Raw genomic sequence first — 12,141 nt, 5'->3', positions numbered from 1 at the left:
CGATGTAGTGCAAAGGCAGTCACAGACATGTACCTAAGAATGACTGTGGCTGTGTTCCAATAAAACTTTATTTACAAAAGCAAGCAGCTGGTGTATGGGGTGTAGTAGGTTGCTGAGCTCTGCACTAAAGTTTCCAATATCCAACTTTTTTTTTTTGAATTCTTTAATTTTTTATTTTTTTTATAAACATATATTTTTATCCCCAGGGGTACAGGTCTGTGAATCACCAGGTTTACACACTTCACAGCACTCACCAAAGCACATACCCTCCCCAATGTCCATAATCCCACCCCCTTCTCCCAAAGCCCCTCCCCCCAGCAACCCTCAGTTTGTTTTGTGAGATTAAGAGTCACTTATGGTTTGTCTCCCTCCCAAACCCATCTTGTTTCATTTATTCTTCTCCTACCCACTTAAGCCCCCATGTTGCATCACCACTTCCTCATATCAGGGAGATCATATGATAGTTGTCTTTCTCTGCTTGACTTATTTTGCTAAGCATGATACGCTCTAGTTCCATCCATGTTGTCCAATATCCAACTTTTAAACGGCAGAATCTACCTGCCAAAATTACACCACTTTATGTATAGTGTAAGAAACAACAATATACTTCCACTTTTCCTATCTTTTGTGCCATTATCATAAATTTTGATTCTTTGTATATTATAAACACATTTTACATTGTAACTATTTTAATTACCTCTTAAAGAAAATATTTAAATGATAAAAATGTCCTTTATATTCTACTTATGCATTTAACAGCTTTTTAAAGATTTATTTTTGAAAGAGAGAGAGGGCACACATGGGCACGGGAACGGAGAGTGACAAGCAGACTCCACACAGAGCAGTGGTGGACGCAGGGCTTGATTCCACAACCTTGAAATCCCTACCTGAGCCAAAACTAAGAGTTAAAAGCTTAACTGACAGCACCACCCAGGTGCCCCTATGTATTTTCTACTTTATGCTCTTCACTTCATTGTATAAATCTGCATTTCCATTTGGTATCCTTTTTCTACCTGAAAAATATCCTTTAACATTTCTTGCAATGTATATCTAGAGGCAAATTCTCCCAGCTTTACCTAAAAAAGATCTTTAATTAGCTCTCATTTTTTAACATTATTGTCACAGAATAAAGAATCCTAGAGTTTGATAGTTTTTCTTTCACACTTTAAAGATGTCATTCCATGTATATCTTCAGTTTGCAATGTGTGATGGGCAGGCAGCAGTTACTCTAATATTTGTTCCTTATATGTAAATGTATCTTCTTTTCTATGGCTAGTTTTGGGTTTTTTTAAGGATTTTATTTTTAAGTAATCTCTACCCGGAATGTGGGGGCTTGAACTCAACAATCCCAAAATCAAGAGTCACGTGCTCCACTGACTGAGCCAGCTAGGCGCCCCTCTCATTTCTAGTGATTTCCAGTAATTTGATTGCAATGGGTCCTGGTATGATTTTGTGTTTATCCTGCCTGAGTTTCACTGAGCTTCTTAGGGTTTTTCCCGATTTCTTAAAATTCTGGAAACATTAATTTTTCAAATCTTATTTCTACATTCCCTCCTCCTTGTACTCCCAATTATTTTCTCTCTGTGCTAAGATTTGGGTTATTTCTACTGTTTTATTGTCCTTTATTCATGCTTTCTTATGTTAGCTTCTGCAATAACTAATTTGCTCTTAAGCCCATCCACTAAATTTTTCAATTCAGAAAATGTACTTTCCACAGTTCTGTAAGTTACATTAGGTTCTTTATTATAATTTCTAATTTTCTGTTTTCATGTTCTTTGATAATTCTTTGAACACATTAATAATAGTTGCTTTAATGTCCTTGTGTGCTAATGCCTGTAATTTCTGGTTCTGTTTCCACCTGGTGTTTTTTCTCCTGACTACAGATCACATTTTTCATCTTTCTGTCATCTAGTAATGCTTTCTGAATGTTTTTTGAATGCTTACATTGTAGAGTATCTCCGTTCTGTGACCTCCTTTAACAAATATTATTGAGCTTTATTCTTATAGGAAGCTAATTTACTTAAGAATCACTTTGATCTTTATCAAGCTTGATTTTTCAGATTAATAAAGGTAGGTCTGAAGTAGTCTTTACTCTAGCGTGAGGTCACCCTATTCCTAGCATGACTTGGGATTTCTACCAAGTGTAATTTCTTATAGGTGTTCAATTTATAGATTCTCCAATAGTCTGTCCTCCTGTTCACGCACAGGTTAGTTTTCAGCTAAGACTCAGGGAAATCCTGTCCAGATATCTGGAGCTTTTCCTAGTATAGCCCTCTCTTCTCAGGCATTCTGTCCTAAGTCCAGATACCTCAGCCTTCCTAAACTTTGACCTGTCTCTTCAACTCAAGAGAATTGCTATGTACTTCTCACCCTTCTTGAGATCTCCTTTCCCAGTGCCATACCTAAAATTTTGCCTCCAGCCAAAAAAGGAGACTACAGAGAGACTTACTTCTTCCCACTCAGGGATCTCAGTCCTTCCCTGCTTCCCTTCCCTACATTCAAACAATGTCTGAAAATAATTGTTTCAAATATTTCATTCAGTTCAGTCTTCATATATTCACAGGAGGTCTAGCTGGATATCAATTACTCCATCATGGATAGAAGGAAAATCTCCACTTACTTTTTCCACTAAGCATTTCATATTTTTCATTTTAGACATTTAATACTTTAGCAAACCAGGAATTTTGTTCTGTTTTAAATATGATGTAAGATGGAGACCTAATTTCATTTTATTTTTTTTTCCAAATGGGCACTTTTTTTCTGGCTCTGCTTACTCAATGATCTCTACTTTTCCTCACTGATTTGAGCTTCTACCTCTACTACATAACAAAATTTCACACATGTATCAGTCTCCTTCTGAGAACTCAATTTTATTCCTCTGGTCAACTTGTTCACCTTATGCTAATATCATACTCTCAATTTTATAGTAAGTCTTTATAGCAGCAATGGCCACAGTCGCTAAACTGGACCTTCCAGCCAAGCTGCCCTTCACAGACGAATGGATCAAGAAGATATGACCCATATATTCAATGGAGTATTATGTCTCCTCAGAAAAGATGGATACCCGGGGCGCCTGGGTGGCTCAGTGGATTGAGTCTCTGCCTTCGGCTCAGGTCATGGTCTCAGGATCCTGGGATCGAGCCCCACATAGAGCTCTCTGCTCAGCAGGAGCCTGTTTCCCCTTCTCTCTCTTTGCCTGCTTCTCTGCCTACTTGTGATTTCTGTCTGTCAAATAAATAAATAAAATCTTTAAAAAAAAAAAAAGATGGATACCCAACAAACATTTTTATCAACATGGATGGGACTGGAGGAGATTGTGCTGAGTGAAGTAAGTCAAAAAGAGAAAGTTAATTATCATACGGTTTCACTTAGTTGTGGAGCATAAGGAATAACATGGAGGGCATTGGGAGAAGGAAAGGAGAAGGGTGTTGGGAGAAATCTGATGAGGGCTTGAAGCATGAGAGACTATGGACTCTGAGAAACAAATTGGGGGTTTTGGAGGGGAGGGGAGCCGGGGATTGGGTGAGCCTGGTGGTGGGTATTAAGGATGGCATGTATTGCACGGAACACTGGGGGTGATGCATAAACAATGAATCTTGGAACATGGAAAAAATAAAATAAAGTTAAACAAAAAGCAAAAAAAATAGAAATTATAATAAGTCTTAATATCTTCCAGAGTAAATCCCTCTTTCCTGCTCACCACCTTTAGGGTGGGCCCTACTTCTTATTAGCCTTTACTTTTCTCTGTAACATTTTCAACACATCATTGTGCTGTGAATAACCCCGTTGTAATTTATACTGGAATTGCAGTGAACTTACAAATCAATATGGGGTTATGGACATTGGGGAGGGTATGTGCTATGGTGAGTGCTGTGAAGTGTGTAAACCTGGGGATTCACAGGTTTTGAAACCTTGGGGCTAATAATACATTATACGTCTATTTAAAAAAATAAATACATTATATGTTTATTTAAAGGGGGGGGGCGCCTGGGTGGTTCAGTGGGTTAAGCCTTTGCCTTCAGCTCAGGTCATAATCTTAGGGTCCTGGGATTGAGCCCCATGTCAGGCTATCTGTCCAGTGGGGAGCCTGTTTCCCCTCTCTCTCTGCCTGCCTCTCTGCATACCTATGATCTCTGTCTGCCAAATATATAAATAAAATTTTTAAAAAATCAATATGGGGAAAACTGATGCTTTTATGGTATTAGGTATTATTTTCTACAACAATGATATATCTCTCCATTTATTTAAATCAATCTTCTTTAACTTTTCTTCCAAAGTTTTATAATTTTCCTTATATAGGCCTTATAATTCCTTGTTACACTGATTATTCAATACATGGCAGTCTTTTACTATTATTAAATGATGTCCTCTTTTTCTGGTAGTCTGCTGATATAAAGAAATGCAGCCTACTTTTGTATATGAATGTTATATCTAGCCACTGCTTTAGTATTCTGTAGTCTTGTCCTCTTTATCCACATTACGAATACCTTAGTACAAGCCACAATCTCCACTGAGTAACTGAAAAACTTCGAATTTTTTCCAGTCTCTAATTTTGTACCCCACCCTGGAGTTAAAAATTGTTTCCTGGTCTTGCTGTCCCTCTGACCTTTGTATATACTGTTCCTCCTATCATCCTGTCTCTTCATGGCCAACATAACTTCTGCTTATTCTTTTAGTTTCTGATTTTTGTCCTCAAATACTATCTAGGCTAGATTAACTACTTCTCTTAATGTGTACAGTATCAATGCTTAATCCTCTTCTATCTCTTACCACTCTCAACTGTTTCTCTGTGTCACCAATTAAACTACAGTTGACCCTTATACAAACCTGTCATAGGTTTGAACTGTGTGAGCCTGCTAATATGTGATTTTTTTTCCATACATAAACTACCATACTCTAAATGTATTTTCTCTTCCTTATAATTTTCTTAAGAACATTTTTTTGTCTAGCTTATGTTATTTTAAGAATACAGTATTAAATACATATAACATACAAAATAAATTAACTATTCATGTTATCAAGTAAGGCATCCAGTTAATAGGAGGCTATCTGTAGTTATTTTTTGGGGAGTCAAAGTTATATGCAGAATTTCAACTGCACAAGGGCAGCAACCCCCCAACCACCATGTTTTTCAAGGGTCAAGTTACTAACTTTTTGAGAACAAGCTTTCATGTTCATCTCGACATAATCCCAGAACTTACCAGTCTCTGACATAAGGCAGAAGACTGATACATAATTATTCAAGAAGTACAAAAATAAAATCTCGCTTATACTTGAAAAAGCCACCTGAAATAGAATTGTCTGTTCCATTTTGCAGATCAAGAAACACACATATCTGCATTTGTGACTCAAGAAACTCAAGCAACATTATTCCATCTTACTACTGTTAGAAAAGACGCCAAAATACATAATAAATGTTTTACCATAAAAATAATTTTTTAAATGTGTGTTTTGAATTAACTATTTCTAAAAAGGTCAGAAAAAGAGTAAAAATAAACCAAGAGACAATGGTGAAAAAATGTAATATACCAAAAGCAGAGTTGGAGATCCACGCTGGGCATAGAGATTACTTTAAAAATCAACTAATTTGACAAATAAATATATATAAGTCTCAAAAGCCTTGTGATTTTTACTATAGTGCCTAAACATCTCAGTTTGCTTAGGCCAGCAAACCAGGATAATTTGGTCGCTCTAATTTTCATACGAATACAAATACATTTATACAAAATATGTATTCGGACTAAATTTTTCCTAACTTGACAACAAAATATGTAAGACAGAGTATATTCTAGACATGTAACAATGTTTTTTGAGTCACACAGATTTGCATTCCAATCTCAGCATCATGCCTTATTATAGGCAAGTTACCTGACCTTTTGAACATTAAAAAATATTAAGTATTTCCCCACAGAGGGATCAATCTTTCAGAAATTCTAGAACATGCATTTTTAATGCAGGAACACATACCCAAGTTCATTTCCATTTCTTAATGTAAGCTAGTATTAAAATCCTTACCTGTGTTACTTCCTCTACACCAGTCATCTGGTACTTCCTCATCCTTTCAAATACTGAATGATCTGCACAGCCCCCCTGTGGACCATATTTATGGGGATAGTCTAAAATACAAAGAATTAATGACATTACTATCACAGGTTTAGAGATTACTATCTTATAAATGAAAAGCTAATTCTGACAATTAATGAAAGCCACAGATGCTTATTGAACATCCTCATTTTAAAAGCTTGCAAGTTCCTAAGTTCTCCTCAATAAAATATCACTGGTCTCTAGATTTTTGTCTAGATGATTTGTGAATTCTAAAAAAGACAATAACCATTCTTCATTCTAGGTTTTACTTTCCCAACCTTTCCTGCTTCAGATATATAAAGTGCGTTAATACTGCAATTTACTTCATTTCATAATTTACAACTTTCCCCCCAAACACATTAATTTTCCTATGTTGCAAATGTACACCTCAAGCTGAACTACAGTTAGACTAATATAATATTCTATATGGCTTGAATTCCTTCAATGAATACCAACTGGCCTCAAGGAAAAGTGACCTAGAAACATGCTTCATGGCACAGTAAAAGCAGAGAGAGTTTAAATTTCTTCGAAGTGTAATTCAAGTCAGTGCTTTATAAGCCAATAACTATTTTATCATTTGTTTTCCCTTTATAATTAAACAGTGATTAATTTATCCTTAACTGAATTCATTCTATTTCTAGATACCTATTCCATTTTAGCTTAGTCATTTAAAACCTTATTCCACTCTCAAATTTCACATACTTCTCCCTTGCTAGGGTTCTCCTTATTCATGAACCTATTTTATAATTTAATCAAGTTACCATAATTAAGAGAACTGTCAAGATAAAATATCAAGTATTTTATATTTAGCTTAAGATATAGTACAAAAAATAATTAGAAATACTATACACAGTTTCTTAAGAAAATCTAAAACCTAAAGTGGATACTAGTGACCTAATTCTTTGAAAGCTAATTAGATAATACAACACAAATTTAATCTAGCAGTTAAGAGGCAGGAGTTATGTGACAACCTATATTTACTGATAGTAACAGTTCTAACTTAAACTTTAGTTTTTTATCAAAGGTCAAGACTCCAAAAACTGTAAAATTCCAATCAATAAGTGTAAAATAATAGACTTAAAATGTTAAGACTTTGTAACTCCACATGTATGAAGTGATTTAGGGAAGGATCATTAATGGGTACTAAAACCATTAGGTGAAAGATATGAGGTAACAGGATTTTCATAGTCTCTGGAAGTATAACCCCATAGATTATTTATTAATTATAAAGGAAAATGGTACCTTCACACTAAAGATATAGTTCTTTATAATTCTCACTTCATTTACCAAATGACCAAGCTAAGCACAACCAGTAGGAGAAAAATATGTGCCTCTTTTTTTTTTTTTTTTTTTTTTTTTAAAGATTTTATTTATTTATTTGACAGAGAGAAATCACAAGTAGACGGAGAAGCAGGCAGAGACAGAGGAAGGGAAGCAGGCTCCCCGCTGAGCAGAGAGCCCGACGCGGGACTCGATCCCAGGACCCTGAGATCATGACCTGAGCCGAAGGCAGCGGCTTAACCCACTGAGCCACCCAGGCGCCCCAAATATGTGCCTCTTGATGTAATGTGATAAGGAATGCCCAGCTTTCCCTATACAATATTCTTGACCAAATATGTTCATGAATAAACAATCAAGACATAATAAAGTGCAGAATATCCTCTAAGTCACTGATCTAGACAAGTAAAAAATAGCAATGTTATTTAAAGGAAAAAAACAGAAAAAGTTGGTAACTAAGGGTAGAGGAGCTGGTAATCAAGACACTAAAAGAGACATAATAAACAAATGCAAAAAAGATATTCTTAGGACTACTGGAGAAATTTTATTATAGACTGGATAGTAAAAGGTATTACTGAATTAATTTTTTTAGGGGTGAACACTACCATAGCTATTTATGAAAATGTACATATTCTTAAGGAGTGTGAGTTTTAGGGGATGTGTTTAGCAATGAAGTTTCATGATGTCTAGAACCTATTTTCAAATAGTTCCCCAAAAAGTGTATGCGGGATCCAAAAAAAAAATTTTTTTTAATGGCAGATCTAGGAGGATATATGTTTCTGCATAATTCTTAAGTTTAACATTTTTCAAAATAAAATGAGGACTAAAAGACTACAACGTTGGTAGAACAAATGATTTCAAAGTGGCACTGAAATACCAAATGAGACAAAACCTAATATGTGTATTATTTTAGCGTTTCAAAGGTTGACTTTGGGAAAGTAAAAACGTAACGCCATTCAAAATGTATCCAAAAAGAATCTGCCACAAAGGCTGAAAAGTTTTCCAATGTAATATGCCCAGATTTTCAATTCTCATCTTTTAGAATATTTAGGGTTATAATCACCACAGTATCTTCCTCTGATAATACAATTTTTTTAAAGATTTTATTTATTTATTTGACAGAGAGAAATCACAAGTAGATGGAGAGGCAGGCAGAGAGAGAGAGAGAGAGAGAGAGAGAGGGAAGCAGGCTCCCTGCTGAGCAGAGAGCCCGATGCGGGACTCGATCCCAGGACCCTGAGATCATGACCTGAGCCGAAGGCAGTGGCTTAACCCACTGAGCCACCCAGGCGCCCCTGATAATACAATTTTAACCTGAAAACATCCCAATGAGCCTTGCCCAGATTCTTAATGGACTCTAACTTGCCTGAACCACCAGGTGAAGAAGCTCCTCCATGCCAAGAACACTCATTTTAATAAACAAAGAAAAAAATATAGAGTCTTATTCATAGGCATGTTTATACACATACTTAAAGTACCTTTTTCAGTTAACAGAGTTTATTTTGCTACTTATTTTAATTGTTATTATAAAGCCATGTTCATAGTTTGATATCATTTATACATCCATAACTCTGTTCTATTTTATTTTACCCCCATACTAGGATAGTCCAGATTCCAGTAACCAGGAACATGGACTGAGTCTTTGGCTTGTTTTCCCTTAACTCAAGGCTAAGAAAATGGCTTATCTATTTAAGATAACAATGTTTAAAGGAGGAATCTTGCTGATGCTGGCAACAACTAGGCAGACAAGTAAAAAATGTACTCAGAGTTACTGATAAACAAAATATTTTGCCATATAACAACGGATGAAACTAATTTATATATTTTCCAAAAGTTTAGTTTCTGTTCCAATGTGATACGCAACGAACTTACAATTCAATTAGTATGTTATAATCTTATTTTTCGACTAACAGGTGAGTTTGTGGTACCTTAGTTTAGATTAAGTCTGTATTTAAGATAATAAGAATCTATTTTACCACTTACCTTAGGCTAATTTAAGTTCAATGAAAAATGCATATTTACCATTTGATGAAATTCTTATAGTTGAATTAGACATCTCCCAGTATACACACACAAAAAAGCTATTTTGACACCTGAAACTAATATAATGCTGTATGTTAACTATATGGGAATTAAAATTAAAACTTTAAAAAAAGAACTATTTTATACTACAATTCCAATTTTATCGTGACATTTCTTAAAACCATTTAATAAACCCCAAGCCCAAATTGCTCTCTCTCACAAAGAGACATTAGCATAGACACATGGACACCCGATGACACCACTCCCAAATAAAAAACTATTTTACTTCTTAGCCTTTCAAAAGACAAGCCCTGTGATTAAATCATTACAATCAATTTTCAATGAGCTTTCCATAAAAGTCTACCATACCCGGTCTCGCCATGTCACACGTCTCACCACTACCAAAAAGGAAAGAAGAAAGGAAAGGAGAAAAGACAGAATGAAAGAAAGAAATACAGAGGCAAAGGGAATAATTTGTTTACCAAAATACATAAATGTCTCCAAAGACCCTCCAAATCAGTATATCATTTAGCCAATTTAAAAAAAGGTCTTTGGGGTGCCTGGGTGGCTCAGTGGGTTAAAGCCTCTGCCTTCAGCTCAGGTCATGATCTCAGGGTCCTGGGATCGAGCCCCACGTTGGGCTCTCTGCTCAGAAGGGAGCCTTCCTCCTCCTCTCTCTCTCTGCCTGCCTCTCTGCCTGCTTGTGATCTCTGTCTGTCAAGTAAATAAATAAAATATTTTTTTAAAAAAATAAAAAATAAAAAAAAGGTCTTTAACTATTCAAAAATCTTATTTGAAAAAAAAAAATTTTACTTTTGGCATAGTTTGGTAGCCATTGACAAACAGGTCCTCATTATTGTGCATACAAAGCTACAGTGAATTTCCCAGCTCCCTTCCAAGTTAGATGTGACATATAACCAAGTTCAAGTTGAAGGAGCATGAGCAACAATGAAGTACACAAGACAGGATACTCCACACTCTCTGTCCTTCTGAATGGCTGACGGGAGACAAACTGGAAACAGCATGAAATAAAGTACCCTGGATTCCTGAATTATTTATTGAAGAGAAGCTGCCTGATGAGGAATACTCACCTTAAACTGTTACTTAGTGAAATGAGCTTTTAGTGCATTTTGTCACTGAATTTGGGGGCTATTTGGTACTGCAGCTAGCACTGCCTTAACAGATAGTGAAAATGTTCATCAAAGAGAGAAAAACTAATTTTATACCTGCTCTCCCAATGGCATTTGGCAAATTTTTCCAATCATAGTACCAAAATAATCTTAGGCTAGCATATCAGATATCCTTTAGCAATGTTAGTATTCATTGTCATTTTCTGAATGTTTTCATTTATAACTAGTTTTTACTCATCCCCAGATAGAACTTTTGCCAAAAATTCAGACATACAGTTAAGTAAAGAGTCATACACACAGTAATAATTCCACTTTTAGCTAAAGATAGAAACTTGTAAACTCTGTAACACCCAGATAAAATATTTCTCACGCTTAGAGAAATGTGCTATTTTCACTGTTCAAACAATTTAAGAAGATTTATTAATGCATGATTTTCAGTTTTAAAAAAGTAAAAAGGGCTGTGAAGCTTGTTAGCAATGTGGTTTAAGTCCACCACATAATATGTCAAAATAACATTTTTGCTTCAATACATAATATAATTATAATACTTCAATACATAAATCAGTTAATAGCCTTGATATTTTTCAAATTTGAGAAATAACAAATATCATAATCTGACCATGAGAGGAATTAGGATATACCTCCACTCAAAACAAAGAAGGGCACCTGGGTGGCTCAGTTGGCTGAGCAACTGACTTCAGCTCAGGTTATCATCTTGGGGTCCTAGGTTCAAGCCCTGCATCAGACTCTCTGCTCAGCATAGATTTCTGCCACTCCCTCTCCCTTCGCCCCTCCCCCTGCTCATGCTCATTTTTTCTCTTTAACAAATAAATAAAATCTTTCCCCAAAAAATACTAAGAAATATATTTTGAATCAGTTTCTACACAGGCACAAAACAGCTACTACAAAGTATTTCTGGAAGAGTGAATTTTATACTTCCAAACACTTGAACCAGTGAATGTGCACAGCATTTAAATGAGCATCTTACTGAATTCAGGAACAAAACAAAAATATCCCTGTCTTAAACAACTGTAACATCATCCTCTTTAGTATGATAATAAGGGAAGCCTAAAAAGAATATACGTGTCTGATTTATACATATTCAGCAGTCCCTATTATGTAGTAACCCAATAAAATATAAATACTTTCCAGATATTAGTAATACTAGACACAGTGACACTCTGCTGTCATCAATATATTGGCACTGATGCTGAGCAACTGCACATTTAAGATTAGGGTACTCAAACAAGTACTGGGTATCTCACCTACATGATGAAATATATAAAGCTAATATATTTATAGACATAAACATACACAGGTATACACACACATATATATCTGTTGACACTGTATATGTAGCCAATATTAGAATGGATTTCTTCCCACCAGTCCTCCGCAGTCAGAAGTCTAACAAATACTAGTGTAACAGCACACCATCTATAGGCTAATATCAGCAGCAGGTGAAAGGAAGCCAGCACAAGCAAGAACCGAACCACCACCTTGCAGGCCATCATTCCCCAGGGGTAAAAGGCAGCCTAAAATAAGATTGCTCTGTGCCGTCACACCTCCAAAAAACTGCGTTTGGCTGGAACCAAGAGAATACAGACATTTCAGAATATCACCTCCC

At 35.6% G+C, this 12,141-nt stretch overlaps 1 protein-coding gene across 1 annotated transcript in view; it reads right to left on the bottom strand.

The window, feature by feature from the left end:
- The window catches only part of ADAM10 (ADAM metallopeptidase domain 10), a 137,785-nt gene that overhangs the window by 55,171 nt on the left and 70,473 nt on the right, over positions 1-12,141 (bottom strand). The window contains exon 5 of the mRNA XM_082733756.1: positions 6,016-6,116. Coding sequence (XP_082589882.1) covers positions 6,016-6,116 — 101 coding nt within the window. The remainder of the gene's footprint in view (positions 1-6,015; positions 6,117-12,141) is intronic.

This window comes from Mustela nivalis (assembly GCF_964662115.1).
Source record: "Mustela nivalis genome assembly, chromosome: 6".
Taxonomy (NCBI): Eukaryota; Metazoa; Chordata; class Mammalia; order Carnivora; family Mustelidae; genus Mustela; species Mustela nivalis.
The sequence above is the reverse complement of the archived record's forward strand: the minus strand, read 5'-3'. Positions and strand labels throughout refer to the sequence as shown.